Source organism: Plecotus auritus, assembly GCF_963455305.1.
Source record: "Plecotus auritus genome assembly, chromosome: 3".
Lineage (NCBI taxonomy): Eukaryota > Metazoa > Chordata > Mammalia > Chiroptera > Vespertilionidae > Plecotus > Plecotus auritus.
In genome coordinates, this window is record NC_137772.1 from 180,501,751 (window position 1) to 180,525,866 (window position 24,116).

Consider the following 24,116-nt stretch of genomic DNA (forward strand, 5'->3'; position numbering starts at 1 on the left):
TCACAGTTAAACTCCTTGAAAGATAGGTCAATATTTTCTATTTTCTTTTCTCCTGCTCATTCCATAATCCTCAGAGGTTGCACCAGTCCCCAACACTTCCTAGAAATAGCTCTTTATAAGGACACCAGAGACCTCAACACCCTTTCTGTATTCATCTAACTCAGTGGTTCTCAAATGGGAATGGTTTTGCCTCCCGGGGACATTTAGCAATGTCTGGAAACATTTGGTTGCCACAACTGGGGAGAGGGTCCTTTGCATCTTGTGAGCAGAGGCCAGGAAAGCTGCTAAACCATCCTACAATGCACTGGAGCACTCCCCACAATGAAGAGAAATCCAGCCCAGAGTTTCAGTGGCGCTGAGGCTGAACAATCCTGATATGACTGAATCCCTACACAACACCCGAAACTATCAACACTTCATCTGCTTCTTATCATTCTCCCAAATTCTTCCTTCTCTCTGGTCATTTCCTTTTGCAACCATCTGCAGATCTGAGTAACTGCCCCCTATTCCTTGGAAATTTAAGCTTTGGCTCACTGTTACTTTTTAAATACATTACGCTTGGCATAACTCTTGGGGATTTTCATATCCACATATGTGATCCTCCCAACACTCTGTTCTTGCAACTCCACCCTGCCTCAGCCATTCATTCCAATATTCAAACCCCAAACTTTGTCTGTACTTGTTACTGTAACTCCTCCCTCAATTATAAACATCTGACTCTCCACCTACTGCCTTTTATTATTCCAGTTCACTTTTTTCCCAATACCCCAACTCCAAAAATGATCAAACCCCACTAAACCTATTGATCTAAATCTATTGATCCTATTGCCTCACCTCTTCTTATCCCTGGTCCTATACACTAAGAGAGTTACTAGATGTTTGCAAGAGAATACTCTCTTGCAAACATCTAGTAACTCTCTTAGTCTTGTCTTGCTTCACTGAACTGACCTGGTGAAACTCCAAAATAAGTTAAATCAAACTCTTTGCTTATTTCATGCCTGCTCCTCAAAGCTGGACTTGAATGGGAAAAGCATACAAATCATCATGCCCACTTCAAGTGGGCTCATAGGGCCACCCAGCAATTATATCACATTTCCCAGTGCATTCACTCTATCTCTTAGCCGCCCCCCGCCCCCTCTTCTCCTTTCCTTTCTCTTTCCTTTCTCAATCTTAGCTAATGCTATGCTTCCCATGTTACAGGTAAATAAAAAGCAATCAAGAGAAAAAGTTCATTAAGTTCCTAACAGTGATTCCTCCCACCTGAGGCCCCATAGTGGCTCTAAAATGAACCATCTCTTTAGCTATGGGGGGAGGCCACCTCCCTCCACTTATGGACCAGATTCCATCCCCTTCCTGTCCTCTCAAGAGGGCATTCCAGGAATTCTTCCCTTTCACTCTGCAGTGCCAGATTTTCTCTCCTTACAGAATTATCTTGATTGTTTTACAAAAGGTAACTCCTGCCATCTTAAAATGAACTAATTAAGATAAAACTCTTTTCATCCTAATCCCCTTCCAGATAATACCTCCTTTCTCTGTCATCTTGTTCAGCAAAATCTTTTTGGAAAGTGTTATCTAAACTCCCTGTATCCAATTCCTCTTCCTCCATTCCATTTTGAATTCTCTCTAATGAGTTTTGGATCCCACCACTCAGCTAAGACTTCTCGTCAAGGTCAACTTCATGTTGCTACATCCAATCTCCCATCCTCACCAGCAGTATTTGGTCACTCCCTCCTATTTGTACTTCCTTCATTGGCTTCCAGGACCTGCCTCGCTTGCCTCTTACCCTACCCACTGACTCTTCCTTCTCAGTCTCCTCTGCTAATTCTTCCTCATCTCTCTGATCTATAAACACTGGACCAGGGCTCACTCCAGGGTCTCTTCTTAACTCTGTCTCCCTCTTTCCTTTGATGCTCTCATTCAGTCCCACAGATTTAAACACCATTGTGTGCTGGCACCTCACATCTCTAGCTAGACTCCTCTCTAATTTTTGACTCATATATCCAATTGTATATCAATTTCTCTACCTGGATGTCTCAAACTTTACAAATACAAAACAGAAATGTGATTTTCCACTGAATACTTTTTCCCCCAACTGCTCCTCTGCAGTCTTCCAATTCGAAAACCTTAGTCATCCTTGACTGCTCTTCCTTGCACACCTCACATCTGATCTGTCAACAAATCCTCTTTGTTCTACCTTCAAAACACACCAAGAACGAGCATATGTCTCATTACTGCCATCATTAATACTCAGGACCAAGCCACCATCATCTCTCACCTGGATTCCTGAAAAGTCCAACAGGTCTCCATGTTTCTGTGCTTGTTCCTCCACAGTCTACACTCCCCACAGTCAAAGTGATCCTGTTAAACCACAGGTCAGGTCAAGTCTCTCCTCTACTCAGAACCCCCCGTTATCCTCCAGTAACTTCCCACCTCACTCGGGGTAAAGCCAAAGTGTTTAGAATGGCTTATGAAGCCCCCACTGTCTGCTATTCTCACCATCCTTCTTTCTACTCCAATCAAATTGGCTTCCTCCCATTTCCTCAAACATCACAAACTCCCACCGCAAGACCTTTGTCTAAGCTCTCCCTTCTGCCTGAGCTGCGCTTCCTCTAGATGTCCGAATAGTAGGCACCCCTGCTTCCAGGTTTTTTCACTTGTCACCTCTGCAGTGGGATGTGCCCTGTACACTATTTCAAACTGTAACCCTTCCCCCTCAATGTACGCATACAATCCTTACTTTATTTCCCTTTAGGATCTACCACGATTTGGCATGTGATGTATTTTACTTATTTTGTGTATTTTATGTATTTAATTTATTATGTTTCTCCCACCAAAATGTAAGCCTCACACGTACAGGGATATTTTGTTTGTTCGCTATAGTGCCTAAAATAGTAGACTTCAAATAAATATTTGTTAAGTGGATTAATATTTTAACTCTTTCTTAGGGATCACATATACAGGCAGTCTTTGGGTTACATCGGACTCGATGTACGTCGTCTCGTGGTTACGTGGCCATCTCCCATTTACTTATAAAAAATAAGTTCTGTCATTTTGACGTATTTACATATGTGCTTTATGTTTTTTATTATTTATTTACCACAAGTAAAGGTCAGGAATTGTTATCTTTCTTTTAATTTTTTTTTTTTTTTTACTGTTTCACTTCGTTACTGCTGTGTGTGCTCCATGTGAGTGACATGGGTGCTTATGTAGATGGGTTCCGACTTATATCCAAAATCGCGTTATGTCGCACTGCACCGTAGGAATGGATCTCTGACTTAACTCGAGGAACTACTGTATTTTCATCTAGTGAAAGACAATCAAATTTGAATTTCAGGGAATCAGCAGTATTTTCTAGAAAGTAGTATCTTCCCTCAAAAAGGGAGCCAGTTACACAACGGGATACTCTTCAGACCTCCTTCTCTCTGCATAACCCTGAATGCTGAACGAAGGGGACATACAGTATACTTACTTCACTTTAATCCTCATTTTCCTGAGTCTATTTTTCTAATTTGGTGTCTCTAAATCCTGGCTTCTCATCATCTTTCCTGGTTCATCCTATTGTAATCCTAATATTCTTTTCCCAGCCCACACTCATTATTTACTCTAAATTTGGTAGAAGCTAAACAAAGGAAAACATCACTAACAGCATGAGACAAAAGGTGATAAGAATCTTCCTGCCTCCAAAAAGCCAGGAGAGTTAAATATAAATCTTAAGTCTGAAAAGGCCTGAAACGAGGATATTATTAACGAGACTCAAATCATAAAACATAATCCCTTAGCCTTCTCTTTCCTTCCACGTGTTTTCCTGTTGACCCAGCATAGTTTCTCTCCAGCTTGCTGCAAACAGAGTCCCCACTGCTAGATCCGAGTTCTTCCCTCACCCAGGTGTGCTCAGGCAATGGGGCCTATGTGAGTTCCTGGGCCAATACCAACAGAGATGGGGTTTCTAGAAACAGACTTGACCACTACCCAACCCTTCTCCCTACGAACCCCTCCACTCCTTGAGGCTTGGAATAAACCTGAGGTTTGCGAGGTCAGCCATGACTGCACCCTCAGGTCACCTTTGTTCTTAACTAAACCTGAAATTGAGAGTATTGGGGGGAGCGTAGGTGCCCTCTATCTTCATGTTACCATATTGCAGAACCACTTTTGTCTGCTCCATAGCCATGTGCATGCCTTCCATCCTCAGTTCTGAACAGACAGCCTAGGTCTGCCGTCTCTGCTTCAAAGTCTGAACTCTACAAGGTTATCAGGGATATTTGATCCCCAGCCTCACTCTGGCCAGTCCCCTTCCCCAGATCTGGGACCTGTCATCATGTACCTAGTCTATGTACGGGGTCCATGTCCCAAAATGATAGTTGCCAATCCCCTGGCTCCAGGGCATCTGGCCATACCACTCTTTCCTTGACTAGGACTCCCATGAACTAACTGTTCTGAAAATTATAATTTAATTATACTTTATTGACACAAAGGGACAATGTTAGAGGGGAAAAACAGTATGGTACTGTATACCTTAAATGGACACAGTACTACATGTCAATTATATATTAATTAAATCTCAGTAAAACTGGGGAAAAACAGCCAGGGAAACATTCAGATGAAACATTAAGTTAATAAAGCAGGTTATGAAACTGATTTTCATTGTTGTTATACAAAAACCTGCACTGGACTGACATGGTTTCCCAGCACAGCAAGATCACCAAGTTACTCTCTGTAAGGTCAGCATTTAGCCGGGTCTCTTCCACCTCACTCCCACGTCCACCTCACCTCAGATTGGGCCCATGTTTAGTTTCAACATGTTCCCAGCACCTCACAAGCTTCGGAGTAGCAAACACACACACACACACACACACACACACACACACCCACCCACCCCTTGTGGCCACATCTCTGTATACCCCTTTCCATTTCAGCATGCTTTGGCTAAACTTGCCTCATCTGCAAAGTGGGGTGGGAGGTGGAGAGGAGCAGCACAGACACGCTGGTGACAAAAGCATGAATGGATACTCTCTGCAGTGAACAAGGTGAGCACAGGGTGGGCTGCTGTCTCCAGGCCACTCAGGGGTTCACAACAGCATCTGTTTACCCGTCACTTACAGTCATTTACATGGTCCATCTGGCAACACAGGCTCTGCCTCACTAGTCACTTCACAGACACCTGAGCTGCGAAGGAAACCTTTAATATGCTTATCATGCCGGTAACCAAGGCTACTCAACTAGCACTGCTCTCTGAGGCCTTGTTTTAAAGAAAAGGAAAACGGAAATTCTGAAGGAAACAAATGAATAATGGTAAGCATTTTCGTTCTCCCTGCTGGCCAAATTATATAAATACACTCCGTTGTATAAGAACACTAGACTCTTGATCCTTCTAAAATCTGAACTATTTGAGGATAAGGCCTGAGTAAACATAGTCTGTGCCTTGCTTTATTTCAGTTCAGCTCAGCAAACTGCCAGATGGAGAACAGAATGCTGACTTTACAGCTCCTTTTACTCTTCTCTGTCTTCTCCCTGTTTTCAATTTTGCTTTGTGGTTGGGTTCTCTTTGCTCCCAGGGTCACAGTATCACCTATTTCTGATTTTAAATTTGGGGTTGGATCAACTTACCGGATTTTGTCCTGGCATTTGCCCAATCCGCCTGCCTATACAGCCCAGTGAGCCACCCATTTTCACTGATGCTGTAACATTCTGCCTACAAAAAAGGCTATCCTTCAATAGTACGCCCGATTCCCTCGAGGACTTATTCTCCAGGCACCTTGCACACCTCCTGTTTTTTACCATGGAGACAGCACTGGGGAAATACATGTTTACTGTGGGACTGGGAGTGTACAGCCTACAGTGATGCTGAGGAGAAAACAGAAGCAGCTATGCACAGGCCACACAGGGATGGGGCATGCAGTGAGCATCGGATGCGTGAAAATCCATAAAGCACAAGAACAATCACAGATTCCTTCCTGAACATGGGTGCGAACACACAATTAGAGAAAGATAATAGTGAGGCTATAGACATCGATATCAACCGTACATAGAAGGAAACTGTGATTTAACAACTTCAGCTCTTCTACTGTGGTCTAAAGAAATGACTGGATATTCTTGAGTGGAAAATAAAAATATGAAGACAGAGCCTAAAACTCTCCTTTCAGTTTGGAGGTTCTCAGACTCGTTGTTAAGACAAGTCACAGTAAGTCTATTCTGTGATCCCCAAGTTCCAGTCCTGGTCATTCTAGCTTGGACTGGCCAGTCCTCACACCTGAAAAAAGGGACATGGGGCAGTTAATATCGAAGGTAAAACAAGATTACCAGTGTAATTCCCAGTGTAGACTGTCTGTGGCAAAGACAACACTGAGGCATGCCAATCTCCAACGTCATAATATACTAAGATCTGTTCTTGAGAAAAAAAATACTTTTATTTTCATGCAGGGCATTGGTGTGAACTGTATGTGTTTACCAAGCACAACACCACCTTCCTGCACAGAGCTCTTTTTCAGATTAGTTATGTTGCTTACAGGTTATCAGAAAAAAAGCAGTTCGAAAATAACAGAACCAAAGAGGGCCACTTCCACGAGCCTGTACCAATATTATACTCAAAGGTGAAACATCTGCGTCAATTCCACTTTGACCTCTAACTGCAGAAATTAGAACCACCACAAAAGTGCTCTGCTCCTTTAAGATGCAGGAATACTGGTGAGCACTCCCAATTTTCCTTCACTGAAAATCTCATTGAATATAACAGGGAAGCTATCGAACACTATGTCTTTCTATTACAGCCAAGTGATTTTCGCAGTAGGCAATCTGCTAGTACACCACAGGAGCCCACACTTTGAAATACAATGGCACTGTGGGTACAGTTTGATGTGCGATCTCTTTTCAGTCCAGAGCTCTTCCTCCTGGCTGAATCGAGTGGGCAATCCATAAAGAGTGAGTGAGAAGAGAGAGGAAAAACACATAATGAGTTTTTTTGTTGTTTTTTTTTTGGTCTTTATCAATAATACAATGGTGCTCTGCCAATTGACCGGAGTGGTGACTGCATATTACACTTTGAAAATAAATCAAAAAAGATTTTTGCATTGCTAAAGTGGTAGACAAGCCTGCAGCAGGAGGCAAAAACCAATCCATGGAGGTGAGTCCTGGCATGCTTTCCTATACGTCTGGTGAATAACAGGGTGCAGGAGTCAGAGAAACACTTCTTCCCACCCCCTCCTCAAGTGAATCTAATATAAAATCTATTTAGTGAGGACATTCTGCATAAAGCATAATATGTGCTTAATTTTCTTTTAACAAGGCATTAATGAAATCACAGTAGCTTCTAATAATATTTTTAATTTCTTAAGGGTAGGAACCATGGCTAGCCTGTAATGAGTCTAATTTAGTGGAAGCATTTAGTTCCTCTCTCTGATAGTAATAACCAGTACAATAATCCTAGCCCTATATGATATACCTATATAGGTTGTATGACTGAAGGTTCCAGAATGAAATGGGAATCAGACTGGTTAATGGACCTGTACTCAGTAAAGACTGGTTTCCTGGGTTACTAACAACAGAAGCTGATACCAAGGGAATGAACGAATGATGGGGGAACTTCAGAAACATGATGCTATTGTGCTGCAGAATGAGTTCCCATTGACGATTACAAGTAGCAGAACGAGCCAACAGAGCATGATGCCAAGACACTACAGTTCTACAGTCACCTGTTCCCCAAAGAACCACAGCACTGCCAGATGAAGAGCCACTGAAGGCAAGAATCCATGAAAAAAGCCACACCTTTCCCTCTGCTTGGTGAGGAAGCTCTGGCTAACCATTACAGATTTAAGACAGAGTAGTAAGTAATACTCACAAACTCCGGGGATCGGAAATCAGGCTGATTTTCCCGAGTTCCAAAACTGGAGCCAACCATCTGATCGAAGTTTTCCAATGCTAAAAATAAACAAACACACGGACAAATGAAGCATGACGTTGCATCAGCTCACACACTTTTTTTTAATCATCAGCACTGGCTTACCAACTATATTTAGCATTTGTGGCACACTTATAGGTTTATATTATTTAATACTTTCAGCTATCAAAGACACTCAAAATCTTCAGCAGCTGTCTCATCTATTGAACAATGCCAGGCTTAGAGGAAATTAGGTCTGAAAATGCTTTAGGCTAGACCTACCATGGAAAATCTGTTAGCTCCTACCTAGAAGGACACAGCAACTATGTTATCACACTCTAGCTAAAAAAACACTTTAGTCTACCCATGTTCTTTTTCCAAGACATCTCAGAGAACTGATTGTGAAGTGATTCTGGGGGAGCAATTTTGTTTTAAAATCTGTTGAATACCACTGTTGAATAGCACCATCTGGTAGAAATATACTGGGAGGCAAATAAAATTTTCCATTAGATACACTAAGAAAATGAAAAGAAACAGAATTAATTTTAGTAGTATGACCTATGGATAATATATGTTCAGATTACCATTTGAATTTGTATTCAATACAAAAAATTATCCGTGGACTATTTTACCTTTTTTTTGGTACCAAATCTTAGAAATGCAATGTGAATGTTATACTCACAACACATTGCAATTTGGACGAGCCACATTTCAAAAGCTCAGTGGCCATGTGTGATTAGTGGTCACTGTAGTGGACAACACAGTGTCAGAAGGACAAAGGAACCAGATCCAGGTGGGCCACTGTGCACAATATTACTCTCATCGGCAAGTTCCTGACATGAATGAACAGTGTTTGTTCCAGATTAAAAGATACTGAGAGAACAAAGCAACCATTTGCAGTGTGGCTTCGCCAATGGAAAGTTCAGGTTGTCACCTGTGCTTTTTGGCTGACTGGCTCTAAACCGGAGGTTCCCACCACCCTCTCCTTGGGATTTATTAATTTGTGAGAGCAGAGCACAGAATTCATAGAAACATTTCCTTCCATTTACCAGTGTATTATACAGGGTTGGAAGGAGTTCAGAATAGGCCTCCCCGAGATGTATCACTGTGGCATGTGGATTACTCTGATCTGAAGGCTATCAAGACCCTGAGGACCAAGAAAAACTTTAATCTCTCCCTTAAAGAATTTAAATTGAAGGCCTTGCCCATAATAAGAGCTATCACCAGAAATAAATTTTTATGACCCATCTGTATGGCAGGGCAAATGTCTAATCACTGAACATCTGCTCTTCTTACCATCCCATGAATGGCCCCCTCCTCCCCTCGGAAGCCCTGTCCCATCCCATTCCTTGGCTCAATATGGCAAGTCTTGTGGCACTGAGCCCTTCACCTATGGAATCTGGTGCTCTCTCCAGATAGTGTCAGAACACAGTTAATTGTCTGGCGGTGTGGACAATTCCTTAGGGCTCTTTAAATTTCTAACAGTCTGCCTTTTTCACGTCATTGATTTAAGAGGTTGGACCGGTTTTATTTAAATTTATTTAACTGTTTGTCATTGTTATTTAACCTTATTTAAATATTTGAGAATAGTTATTTAAGTTTATTTCATGAAGAACATGTTCCTACACAAAGTTACCTTGCTACACTTATGCCTCCTGTTCCCTTACTGTTTCCAAGCCTCTCATGTATATGTGGGTTCCTGTATGCACAAAATTAAACATTTGTTTTTCCCCTATGAATCTTTTAAATATTGATTTATTAGACCAACCAAAAAAAACACAAAAACAACACCTTTCTATGGTGGAGGAAAAAATATTTCTCCCCAACAAGGTAACATAAGGACACGGCCAGACAAAGAGGGACCTAAGCCATGTGTGAGGGAAGCAGGACAGAGTTTCCATGACCTTGCCAGTGCGCTACTCCTCATCGCCACAGGCTCACCAACCTGAAGCTCTCCAAACCCCGTCCTTTAGGTTTTTATGGAGCTTCATTACATAAGCATGAGTGATCCCAGCTGGCCACTGATTTAACCTCACCTAGGTCAGGGGGTGGGACCGAAAATTTTCAACCCTCTGATCACCTGGTGGGTTCTTCTGGCAACCAGTCCCCAAATTTGTTTATGCAGGGGTCCTCACACTACGGCCCGTGGGCCACATCCGGCCCGCCGAGGACATTTATCCAGCCCGCCGGGTGCCGCTGCCTGTCCTGCTTAGCAGCCCACTCGTCCCGGGCCCGCAGTGCGCATAGGAATTTGTTCATAGTTTTTTTTTTTAAACTATAGTCTGGCCCTCCAACGGTCTGAGGGACAGTGAACTGGCCCCCTGTTTAAAAAGTTTGAGGACCCCTGATAGGGGCTTTGCAAACGTCACCTCTCTAACCTAAAAGGCACATTTATCACTCTGTTCTTATCCCATAAGAAACTCTTGGGGTTTTTCGGGATTCTGTATTTCTTATTATAAGTCACAATATCAAAACAATCATTAACAATATATGCCAAAACCGGTTTGGCTCAGTGGATAGAGCGTCGGCCTGCGGACTGAAAGGTCCCAGGTTCGATTCCGGTCAAGGGCATGTACCTTGGTTGCGGGCACATCCCCAATGGGGGGTGTGCAAGAGGCAGCTGATCGATGTTTCTCTCTCATCGATGTTTCTAACTCTCTATCCCTCTTCCTTCCTCTCTGTAAAATATCAATAAAATATATTTAAAAAAAAAAAAAAACAATATGTGGCACTCAGCTGGACTGAATTAAATTATGTTAAAAATTACTTCTAATTTTATGAAATATGATGTTATTTTGCTTTGGTAGTGATTTTTTTAATGCAATCTAATTTTGTTGTTGTTGTTGTTAATCCTTACCCAAAGATATTTTTTTCCCATTGATTTTTCAGAGAGAGTGGAAGGGAGGGGGAGGAGGAGAGACAGAGATAGAGAAACTTCGATGTGAAAAGAGACACATCAATTGTTTGCCTCCCACGTGAGACCCAACTGGCCCAGGGATTGGGCCTACAATAGAGGGAATCAAAATAGGGTAGGGCTGCAATCTAATTAAAAAAAAAATCCATTAAAAGTTATGTAAAAGAAAAGGATGGGTTCCTAGGGTTCCAGAAAAATACCCTTCAGTGGCCCAAAAGAAGGCTGGATTTACAAGACCCCTCTAAGTGATTGTTAACAAAACCAAAATATCAGCTAACCGATCAGCTACCCAATACCTGGGTTTGGCAGAGCACTAAGAAACCTCTCAATATTTGGATTCGATTTTAGGTTCACTCAAAGAGTCTTGTCCGCTAAACTCATACCACTGACAACACAAACAAACGGTTCAAATTCTTTCCAAAAAACTCAGCTCATTGCAGGACCCCTACATGTGAACCAAAGCAGAAACAGGAAACAGATGAGGCAGCCAAGCCTTTCAGAGCTGCAACCAAAGCCAGACTGAGGTGCTCGGCCTCTGAGAACTCCAGGAGGGCAAGGGCAAGGACTGCGCAGTCCGTTACACTTCGAGAACAGCAATGTAACAACCCGGTTATTTCCAACATCAGAGCAACAGTTGTCCAAGATAATTACATCCCTGCAGACCGCCTTTAAAACTTGCTAAAACATGCTTATACTGCTGGCTATGAGGATGTGTTTTAATTGGTGTTTTGCAGCTTGGTTTACATTAGGAAGAAAAGACCTAACCATTTTATAGCACTTAAATATTTAAAAACTTACATCTTTGGTGTCTATGATACATTGTTGTTGTGTTTTGTTGTTTTTTTTGTGTGTGTGTTTTGTTTTTTTTTTGGGGGGGGGGGCAACACCAGCAAGTCAGTGAATCTGGGATCAATCGATGGGACAAAGCTGCCTTTTTTTTTTTTTTTTTTAGATGAAAGGACAAACTTAAAGTATACATGTTGCCTAAAGACAGAGTTGAGAAACAAGATGTATTACCCAGACATTCTATCAAATTAAAGGCATACATGCAACTGGAAAGGATTTGTGAGAGAAAATATAAAACTATTTGCAGTGTTATTCTGCTGGTAATAGGAAGTAATAGATTCACTGCTTAATGTCAACACAAAGGAGAAACTGTAAATTTGAGTGAATAAAAGAGAAACAGCTTTATTGAAACATCACCTAGGTAGAAAAAAGCTGCAGCTGTTGCTCTCAGGACCTAATATAGTCCTGAGAAACAAATAATTTATGAAGCTAATATGATAATTATACTTCCACTAACTGAAGGGCTCCACTTAAAATTGAACATTCTTGTTTCTGGTCATCTAATGCAGCTGAAAAGTTCATTTCGCAGCAAAAATAAAATAATCAAAATCAAGGTGACGCTGTTGGGGCTTTTTATTAAAATAGGGGCAGAATTAAGGCGGGGGTTGGGGGAAGGGGAATTCCAAAAAGGCAAAAACGTTCATTTTATTTCTTTCTTTATATAAATCATTTTTTAAAATGTAATATTTTGCAATGTACCACCTTGAATAGCATTGTGATTAGTTCACTTTATTTGGGCACTTGAAATATAAAAATAGTTGGGACCTCTATGTTATCTGCTCACCAAAAAGCTGACTAGAGAGGCCAGCCTGCATGGCTTTGATGGAGAAAATGAGACATTTTGGGGGGGGCTAGCAATCTGAATCTGTGCTATTAACCTAATGCACATGCTTGTTAGCCTTTAGCAGTGGTCGGCAAACTCATTAGTCAACAGGGCGGCAAACCGTGGCTCGCGAGCCGCAGTTTGCCGACCACGGACCTATAGTGTAGTCACTGCCCCTTTAATTATGTGGTCCTGCAAGACCTGTTTACCTAAGTACTACCCCCATTTTAGAGAGGCCATGAACAATACACAACCCCCAGACGGAGTTACCAGTGTTGGCGCCAGGCCAAGCCTTGAGAAGTGGTCTCACTGCCCCATCCCAGCACATGGGGCTTTTTGCAAAGCCCGCAAAATGTCCGGAAGTCCCATCCCGTATTTGGGGGACAGAGAAACCAAAAGGGTATAAAGGGAAAGCTTCCTCCATATTGGCTTGCTCAGGATTTGGAGAGAAACAGCCTCCCCTGAGTCCTGTACTAGTACATGAGAAACACCTAAAAATAAATGGGTTTGTCCTGTGCCTCAGGTACTCCTGCGTATTTTTCAGTTGCCTGGTAAATTCTGTAACAGCTTAGTGATTGAGTGTCCACCTCTGAACCAGGAGGTTATGGTTTGATTCCGTTTTGCTGGCTCGATCCCCAGTGGGGGGTATGCAGGAGGCAGCTGATCAATGATTCTCTCTCATCATTGATGTTTCTCTCTCTCCTTCTCTCCTCCTCTCTCGGAAATCAATTAAAAAACACACATCGTTTTTTAAAAAGCTGACTAAAGAACTGAAAACTAGTTATTCTGATATGATGAAAAATCTTTGGTATTGACGTGTCAATGGAATTTTGTATGGGTGCACAATGAAAGCACAAAGTCAGGTTTGACAACGCAACGGCCATTTTTTTTTAAAGCCATTATCTAGAATTTTATAACAAAGATAATTTATTATCTATCGTAAAACACAAAATGACCTTTGAGGAAATTCATGGGTAAAAACCGAAGTGCCTGATAAGTAGTGCCCTAGAAATAAAAGTAATCAGAATTATTCATCTACACGTCATCTAACTACAGCACCAGCTTGGAGGTGGTTGGGTCCAACTGACGTGTTTATTATGGTGGTTGCTTGACACTGAAATGATCAGAGATGTAGTGAATATATGACAGACCTCAACAGGGGTCTGGTACAAAGGGCACTACCTGGGTTCAAGTCCTGATTCTGCAACTTAGCTGCATGATCGTAGGCAATAACTTATTCTCAGTTTATTTATCTGAAGCTGATAATAAAATTACTCTCCCTGGTTATCTGACAGGGTTGTGTAAAGGATATAAATGACAATTTAAAAGCATGTTGTAAAACCACAAAGCACTATATAAAGTTCATGTATACAAACCCAGAGATATGAAAAAAATGTAATCAGAATTTTGTGAATGTGGTTTGTTTTTTTTTTTTGGTGCCTGGCACTTCTAAATGTCTGATCTTATCTAATCTTCTTTGTATCCTTGTTTTCACCAAAGATGAAAATTCAAGGTTACTAGTTGCCTGAAGTCACCCACCAGAACTGACACAATAAGAATCTTAATCTTTCCAATTCCAATTTTTTAATAGTTTGTCTCTTAAGTTACTACTGTGAATAATTCCAAGGGGGCACCAATGCTAAATCTAAGTTGACAAAGAATTAAGATAGCTCAGCGGGTGTGGCTCAGTGGTTGAGCATCAACCCATGAACCAGAAGGTTACTGTTCTATTCCGAACAAGGCACATGCCGGGATGTGGGCTCAATCCCCAGTAAGGGGTGTGGGGGAGGCAGCTGATCAATGATTCTCTCTCATCACTGATGTTTCTATCCCTCTCTCCCCTCCTCTCTGACATAATTTTTTTTAAAAAAGAATTAAGCTAGTATTGTAAGTATAAGTCAAAAGAATTAACAAATAACAGACTAATATATTTTGAAAACCAAAGCAGTGAAATTCTGACAAATAGCTAAAGACATTCATTCATGTGCCAAGGATATAAGTTAGATAATATGAGCACAAATACTAAGATGAAGAATGTATAGAAACTGTCCTCCAGCCAGAATCCCATGATCTAGTGCAGTGGTCGGCAAACTGCGGCTCGCGAGCCACATGCGGCTCTTTGGCCTCTTGAGTGTGGGTGGCTCTTCCACAAAATACCACAGCCTGGGCGAGTCTATTTTGAAGAAGTGGCATTAGAAGAAGTTTTAAGTTTAAAAAATTTGGCTCTCAAAAGAAATTTCAATCATTGTACTGTTGATATTTGGCTCTGTTGACTAATGAGTTTGCCGACCACAGATCTAGTGAATGTACAACTAAAGAGATGTCAAAGGAATGGCCCATATCACCTTGGGAATGAGGTTGTGTTCACATATCCAGATTAGGCAGGATGTCTAATGATCTGCCAAACAGTCCTGTTCCTGAAAACTCTTCCCCCAATTGACTAGAAGTCTCTTAAAACTGGTCTCAGAATACATATAATGCTTGACTTGAATGCCAACACTCCCAACCACCATTCTTAAAGCAATCACACCCCTGAGCCACCATTTCCCATCATTCCATACTTTTCAAATATTATGAGGCCTGCCCAGTCTCACTCCACACATCACTTACAGCTCAGTCTATCCCTCAGGCCTCACCTCAAACTGTGGTAGTCATATTTGGTTTCCAGTATCTCTTTCTCTGGCCTCCGTTTAGCAGGATCTACAGTATTTTGGTGAATATTAGGTTGGGAAAAATCAATTTCCCATATTATAGAGAGGTTTTAAACCTGCAGATTATAGGCCCTATAACATTAAATGAGATATTAAATTCTAAAATGGAGCCAAAGAGTCAGTACTAGTGAAAAGAAAGTCAATAATGAAACATAAAACACAAAGACGGGAGACTTTCTTTCAAGACTAAGATGGCTGTATCCACCTAGGACAGTGGACTTGGATTTTAAGACCTTTACACAGTATAACCTTGTGGCTTTAGGCACATCACTTAGCCCTAAGACTCAGTTTCCTCATTAATAAAATGTGTAATACTTACATCTGAACGTCATTGTGGAGAATATATCAATATAAGCTTTATTATAATACCTAGACCAGAAGATCATTGTGGAGAACACATAAATAAAATGTATATTATAATACCTACATCAGAAAGCCATTGTGAAGAATAAATTGTGGACACATAAAAGTGACTTGAAAACTGTTAAGTACTATATAAATATTGGCTATTATTACTTTTTTACTTTAATCTCTAATAAATTTTGGCACCCTTAACATTGTTAGGCACCAATTTTTTCTGTTATTTTTTACCTTGGCTATCCATGTCATTCACTCCCTTTTGAACATAGAAATAAAATAAATTACAACATAGAAAAAGATAACATTATTTAGCAAATATTTTTGAATGACCTCAATGTCCTACACACTCTTGGCTAATACTTTTAATAAAAAGAAATGTAAATCAGGAAATGTTTCCTTTTTTTCTGAATCTGGATGGCTCAATCTGACACCAGCTTGTTACTGGCATATAAATTCAATGACCATAATATTTAAATGAAAAAAAATGAGGCATTTCTCCTCTAATCATTTCTGGAATGCAAATTCCAAGTTCAAGTTGATGGTTTCCATTAGAGTTCTCATTTTTTCCCATCTTGAGAAAGACAAAAGTGCTCTTTGTCACTCTCGAAAGTTAATAGTGCTCTTCACTTCCTCAGAATGCAATTTAATTACCTACATAATAATGAGAGTTTTTGTATTTCCAGAAACCTATTGCCCTGGGCCACCCTGAGATAATGTCCACACACAAAGCAGGCTAATGATATAGTGTCCCTTCATGATTATATTCTTCAAATATTTGGACAATACTTACAAAAAGGAGGGGCTCAGCCACTCCTCCACTCTGCCCACTGCTCCAGCAACACATCAGACACATGCTCCTACCCAAGTACAAGGCTCCACAGCTGCACCGGGGACAGAACGGTTCAGGGAGTCCCTTGGGCATCTCACCTCCCCAGCCCTACCCTAAGCGTTACTCTAAGGATTTCCTCCATCCACAAATAACACTCCTGGCCCTGAGAAGATCTCCGGTAAGCACAATTTTCTCCATCTTATTGCATTTCCAGTGATGTTTGGTGTTGTTTTAGCTCCCCTAATGCAATGCCTTCCCTTTTTTCCACAATCCTCCCGCTTCTTCAAATTCAGCTCTAAAAAATGTGGCCAGAAGTTAAACATGTCTCCTTCTGAAGAGCTGGGAACAACCATCACATGATTCATTCTCACACCCCAACCAGATTAGCTAATGCCTTTGTAGAAAAGCCCAATGACTATCACAAACGTATCAGATTTCAGCTGAATTCATTGGTTCCTTTACCATCTTGAAAAAAAAAAAATTCTTTATTATGGTAACATATACTAAAGATAAAATTTCTGTTAATTTAACTATTTTTAAGTGTACAATTTGGTGGCATTAGTTCCATTCCCCAGGTTGTGCAACCATCACCACCACTACTTCCAAAATTTTTTGTATCACCACAGTGACTCTGTAACCCATTAAACAATAACCCCATTTTCTCCTGCCCCCCAGTCCATGATAGCCTCTACTTTCTGCCTGTATGAATTTACCTATTCTAGATATTTGTGGAATCATATATTTGTCCTTTTGCTTCTGGCTTATTTCACTTAGCATAATGTCAAGATTCAGTGATGTTGTAGCATGTATCATTCCTTATGACTAATATTCCATTGTATGCATATATCACATTTTGTTTATCTATTCATCTACTGATGGACGCTTCGGTTGTTTTCACCCTTTGGCTACTGCAAATAATACTGCAATGAACAATGGCATACAAATATCTATTTGAGTCCATTTTCAATTCTTTTTGTTGCTAATCCTCACCTGAGGACATTTTTCCCATTGATTTTTAGAGAGAGTGGAAGAGAGGGAGGAAGGGAGAGGAGAGAGAGAGAAACATTGATGTGTCTGGATTGAACCTGCAACTCAGGTACATGCCCTTGGCTGGGAATCAAACCCAAGACCCTTTGGTGCATGGGCTGACGCTCTAACCAAAGAGCCACACCAGCCAGGATCCTGCTTTCAATTCTTTTGGGTATAAACCTAGGAGTAGAATTGCGGAGTCATATAGTAATTTTATGTTTAGTTTTTTGAGGAGCCGCCAAATTATTTCCCACAGTTGATGTAGCATTTTACATTCCATCAGCAATGTATGAGGATTCTCAACATCCTTGTTGACACGTTATTTTCTGATTTTTTAAAAAATTATAGCAATTCTAGCAGATATGAAGTGGTGTTCTGGTTTTGATTTGCATTTCCCTAATGACAAATGATGCTAAGTATCTTTTCATAGCCATTTGTATATCTTCTTGGAGAAATGTCTACTCAAATCCTTTGTCCATTTTCAATTAGGATGTCTTTTCATTGAGTTGTAGGAGTTCTTTATATATTCTGGGTATTAAAGCTTTATAGATATACTAGTATCCCTGCGCACAAATCCATGCACCAGTAGCTCTCGGTGGGGCATGGCTGTCCTGCGCCCGCTGCCCAGAGGCTCTCCGCAGCCCAGAGGCTCATCCGTGGCCAGGCGCGGAACACTTGCCTCGTCACCAGGGCGATGATGCCAAGTGTTCCGCACCCCGGCCTGGCCAGAGGCCCATCGTGGCCAGGTGCAGGACGCTTGCCTCGTCATTGGGGCGACAAAGCAAGCATTCCATCAGGCTACTCACACTGCCCGCTCTCAGCAGCCACCCCCCCCAGGACTGGGGAACTCCAGCGGGGCTTAGAGGACTGGGCGTCGCCATCTTGTGGCTATGGGCGCCGCCATTTTTGTGGCCGTGATGGTTATTTTGCATATTACCCTTTTATTAGATAGGATTATTTCCAAATAGTTTCCCACTCTGTTAGGTGTCTTTTCATTTTTTGGTGAATGTCCTTGAGGAACAAGAGTTTTTAATTTTGATAAAGTCCAATTTATCCATTGTTGTTGCTCATGCTTTCGGTGTAGTATCTAAGAATCATCACTAAATCCAGGGTCATGAAGATTTATCGCTAAGTTTTCTTCTAAGAGTTCATGGTATTAACTCTTGTATTTAGGTTATTGATCCATTTTGGGTTAATTTTTGTATACAATATGAGGTAGAGGTCCAACTTCATTCCAATTTTTAGCATGTGGAAGTCCAGTTGTTAAAGACTCTCATTTCCTCATTAGATATACTTGACACCCTTTCAAAAATCAATTGGCCATAGATATGTAGATTTAGTCCTGAACTCTCAATTCTAGTCTATTGGTCTATATGTTTATCTGTATGCCAGTACTACACTGTTTTAATTACTGTGGTTTTATAAAAGTATTGAAATCAGGAAATGTGAGTCCTCCAACTTCATTCATCCTTTTCAAAATTGTTTTGGCTACTTAGGGCCTCTTACAGTTCCACGTGAATTTGAGTCAACTTTTCCACTTCTGCAATATTTACTATTTTAATAAAATTTTTATTTAGATTTAATAACATTAATGATAGGCAATCATATAATTAAGTGATGCTATTTCATTTAACTAATTTGGTGTTGCTTTTTAAAAAAATGTATTTTTATTGATTTCAGAGAAGAATGGAGAAGGAGAGAGAGATAGAAACATCAATGATGAGAATCATCAATTGGCTGCCTCCTGCATGCCCCCTACTGGAGATTGAGCCCATAACCCAGGCATGTGCCCTTGACTGGAATCGAACCTGGGACCCTTCAGACTGCAGTCCGACACTCTATCCACTGAGCCAAACCAGCTAGGGCTGTGGTTGCTTTTTAAAAACTTGGCTAAGACAATTGATGTTCTTAAAGGACGAATGGTTTTAATTATAGAAATACTAGAGGCCCAGTGCACAAAATTCGTGCAACAGTAGGCCTTCCTTCCCCCGGCTGCCAGCCCTTGCTTCCCTCTGGCACCTGGGACCCAGGCTTCCCTCCAGCCACCTGCAGGCACCCGGGACCCAGGCTACCCTTGCAGCCCTAGCTTCGTCTGGAAGGACGTCTGGTCTAATTAGCATATTATGCTTTTATTACTATAGATGTTCCAACAACATCTTGGAAAGCTATCACTATCCCTTCACAGTTCAATGGTTTCAGATCTCCTAAGACTCTCAGGGTTCCCAACTGAACATCACCCCAAATTTGCAGTGGGCTATGGCTCAGCTGAAACTTGGTTCCAGCCACTGACCTGTCAGTTCCCAGATTACAGTGATTATACATGTCCTGGGGATGAAAGACATCACTCTTAAATTTCTATTGTCTTTAAGCTCAGAGCACATGTGAGTCATAACCCCATGCTTCTCTACCAGAGCTGGCCTGATTTCAAAATCAGTTTCTGACGGATAGGAGGGATGAGAATATAAAAACGTAAGGGAAAAGAAAAACCTGTAAGTCCACATTCCCTCATCCAACACCTCTGATGCAAAGACTTTTGTGATTTAGAATTCAGAATTTTTCAGAATTCCGAAAGAAAAAAAACTCGACAGGCTTCCAATGGAGATGGCAGAATAGGTAAGCACTGCCCTTGCCTCCTCTCATGTCCACTTTAAAACTACAACTAAACGAGAGAATAACCAGCATTGGGAATTGCCTGAAGTCTAGCTGAACAAAAGTCCTATAACTAAGGACATACAAAAGAAGCCACTTTGAGACAGGCAGGAGTGGCAAAGGCATGAAATGGGCTGGACACTCACACAACACACACAGCAACACACAACACACACACACACACACACACACTCAGCAGTTTAAAAATTGGGAGGGATATCTCAACTGCAGAGGTTCCCCTAAAGAGTGAGGGGATCCCAGCCCCACACCAGGTTCTCCAGCACAATGTTCCAGTGCCAGGGAGAGAAGTACCCAAAACTTTTGGCTTGAAAACCAGTAGGAACAGTGGCTCAGACTGAAGGCTGCTTGAGTCTTGGGTGCCCTCTTAAAGGGCCCACATGGACTTACCTGTTGAAGGAGTCACTAGATCTTAGCTCCAGTGCTGGGGCAGCAGCTTGAAAGGCTCAGGGACATACTGGGAGGAACTGAACTGTCTGGCTTCAAAGCAACAGTGGGAGGGGCAGCTTTCTTGCAGAAAGAAGCCATGGATCATTGCTGAGCCCTCTCCCTGCAGGCCCAGACTGGCACCATATCTGAGTTTCCATCAACCTGGCTAACACTGTTAGCCCGCCCAAGTAATTCACTGAGACCCTACCCCAGCCAACTTGCTGGCCCACCCAAGGCCTGTCCAGGTGCTTTTCCATACAAATGACCTATCTGTCTCATACTGGGACTCTTCTAAAATCTCTCAAAGGTTCATAAACCCCAAACAAGCAGCATCTGGCCGTGGCATGCCCTGCACTTCCTGCTGAGCAGCCCCAACTAAGGACTAACAGCAGCTAGCCTCAGTTCACAGCTTAGCCTCTCCTAGGCATCTCCAAGCCCAGCACAAGTGGCAACCATCTGTAGATGACTTTGTAGCTCATACCAGGTGGCCACAGGCAGGGCACAAGCAGCAGCTGACCTTGGCCTGCACCTCCCAAGAAGCCCCAGAACCAACATACCCCCATGGGAAACTTCAAACCACACCAGAGTACCACCCAACCACCTCCATGAATGTCACACTCAAAGGGCAGATTAGGGAGGAATCAGAGTTCCGCTAAAGCAAATCCTGCTACAAATGGTCAGTCCCTATATAATAGCTCATCCACTGTAGTTATGGACAGTTCTTACAACTAATCAACCTGAGGGTCAATCCCTCCAAACAGCAATCAAGGCTCAACTATAACAGGAGGGCACACACAACCCACACAAGGGACACACCAAGTCAGGTGACAAGGGAGACTGTACCACAAGGCCTCACAGGACACCTACTAAATAAGGCCACTCTACCAAAACTAGGAGACATAACAGCTCCACCTAATACATAGAAACCACACAGGAAGTCAGCCAAAATGAGGAGACAAAGAAACAAGCCCTGAATAAAAGAACAGGAGAAATCTCCAGGAAAGAAAACTAAATTAAATGGAGGCAAGCAATCTATCACATACAGAGTTCAAAACACTGGCTAGAAGGATGCTCAAGGAACTTAGTGAGAACTTCAACAGCATAAAAACAAAACAAAACACAGAAACTACTTAAAGAACCAGTCAGAAAGGAAGGAATACATTACAGAAAATCAACAGATTAGATAAAGCAGAGGAAGGATTGAATGTGCAATTTGGAACACGAGGTAGCAGAGAACACCCAATCAGAACAGCAAAAAGAAAAAAAGAATAAAAAATGAGGATAGTTTAAGGGGCCTCTTGGATAACATCAAGCATGCAAACCTTTGCATCATAAGGGTACCAGAACGAGAGGAAAGAGAGCCAGGAGTTGAAAACCTATTTGAAAAAAAAATGACTGAATATTTCCCTAACCTGGTGAAGCAAATACACATACAAGCCTAGGAAGCACAAGGAGTCCCAAACAAGAGGAACCCAAAGAGGCCCACACTAAGACATTGTAATTAAAATGCTGAAGGTTAAAGACAAAGAGAGAATCTTAAAAGCAGTGAGAGAAAAGCAGTTAATTACCTACAAGGGAGCTCCCATAAGACTGCCAGCTGATTTCTCAACACTGAATTGGCACAAAATATGTGAAATGATGAAAAGCAAAGACCTAAAGCTAAGATTACTCTACCCAGCAAAGCTATCCTTTAGAATTAAAGGACAGATAAAGAGCTTCCCAGATAAGAAAAAGCTAAAGGAGTTCATCACCACCAAACCAGTATTACATGAAATGTTAAAGGGTCTTAAGTAGAAAACAGAGAGATAAGAAATATGAATAATAAAAAGGCAATATTATCTATCAATAATTACTTTAAATGTAAATGGATTAAATGCTCCAATTAAAAGACATACAGTGACTGAATGGGATAACAACAAGACCCTTCCTTACATATGCTATCTGATAGAGACTCACTTCAGATCAAAAGACACACAAAGACTGCAAGTAAAAGGATAAAAAAAGATATTTCACAAAACCAAAAACAAACCTGGCCAGAGTAGCTCAGTTGGTGGATCATTGTTCTGTGCACCAAAATATTGCTGGTTCGATTCCCAGTCAGGGCACTTACATGGGTTTCAGGTTCGACCCCCAGTCAGAGCGTGTACAGAGGGCAACTGATCAACGTTTCTCTCTCTCTCTCTCTCTCTCTCTCTCTCTCTCTCTCTCTCTCTCTCACACACACACACACACACACACACTTTCTCACCCTTCTTCTCTCTAAAAATCAATAAAATATATCCTCAGGTGAGAATTTAAAAAACAAAAACAAAAAAAAATACCTGGGATAGCAATACTTACACTAACAAAATAGTCTTTAAAACAAAGGCTGTAATAAGAGACACATAGGGACCCAGCAATTCCACCTCTGGGTATTTATCTGAAGAAACCTAAAACACTAATTCAAAAACACATCCACATCCACATACTCACTGCAGCATTATTTACAATAGCCAAGATATGGAAACAATCAAAGTTTCTGTTAATAGATGAGTGGACAAAGAAGTGGTGCATATGTAAACAATGGAATATGACTCAGCCATTAAAAAAATGAAATCTTGCCATCTGCAACAACATGGATGAACCTAGAGGGCATTGTGCTGAGTGAAATAAGTCAGAGAAAGAAATATACCAGATGATTTCACTTACATGTGGAACCTGAAATAAAAACAACAAACAAAACAAAAACAAATTCAAAGACAGAGAACATTTTGGTGGTTGCCAGATGGGAGGGGGATTGAGAGATGGGTGAAAAGGTGAAGGTATTAAGGAGCACAAATGGTAGTTACAAAATAGTCATGGGGATGTAAAGTACAGCATAGGAAATATCTATATAAAAGCCTAAGCGACCATCCAACCGTCCGACTGGTAGCTATGACACACAAACACCACCAGGGGGCAGACGCTCAACACAGAAGCTGCCGAGCTGAGGTGATGTGGCAGCTGCAGTTCTCAGGTGACATACCTGGAACCAGAGAGGAGGGAGACCATGCACCGGGCTGCTAATAGTAAATAATCCTATCTAATAAAAGAGTAGTATGCAAATTGACCGTACCTCTGCTACACCCATAAGCCACACCCACAAGCCACACCCACCAGCCAATCAGGAGTGAATATGCAAATAAACCCAACCAAGATGGCTGTGGCCACAGAGAGAGCAGGAGGGAGGCTTGGGTTTCCCCGGCAATGGAGGAAGTCAAGCTTTCCGCCTGCCCTTGGCAGCCCAGGCCTCCACTCAACGCTACAAAGTTTCAATTATAGAAGATAAATAAATCCCAGCAGAAATGGCTGCCACCATGGAGCGAGCAGAAGGCTTGGCTCCACTCCAGGCTACAAAGTTTCAATTGCAGAAGATAAATAAATCCCAGATACCAGGGCCTCCGCTTGGGTCGCCGGGGGGCGTGGCCGGCCTGCAAACCACCACAGGCCCCTTGCCCAGGCCACCTTACACCCCAAGGGAACCCCCACCCTGATTCGGGACACCCTTCAGGGCAAACCAGCTGGCCCCCACCCATGCACCAGGTCTCTATCCTATCTAATCCTATCTAATAAAAGAATAATATGCAATTGACCATCACTCCAACACACAAGATTGCTGC

The 24,116-nt window shown here is 41.7% G+C and overlaps 1 protein-coding gene across 2 annotated transcripts in view; it reads right to left on the reverse strand.

The window, feature by feature from the left end:
* The window catches only part of ANO6 (anoctamin 6), a 192,608-nt gene that overhangs the window by 96,137 nt on the left and 72,355 nt on the right, over positions 1–24,116 (reverse strand). For both annotated transcript variants that reach the window (XM_080662363.1, XM_080662362.1), the window contains one exon: positions 7,832–7,911. In XM_080662363.1, the coding sequence (XP_080518489.1) occupies positions 7,832–7,911 (80 nt within the window). The remainder of the gene's footprint in view (positions 1–7,831; positions 7,912–24,116) is intronic.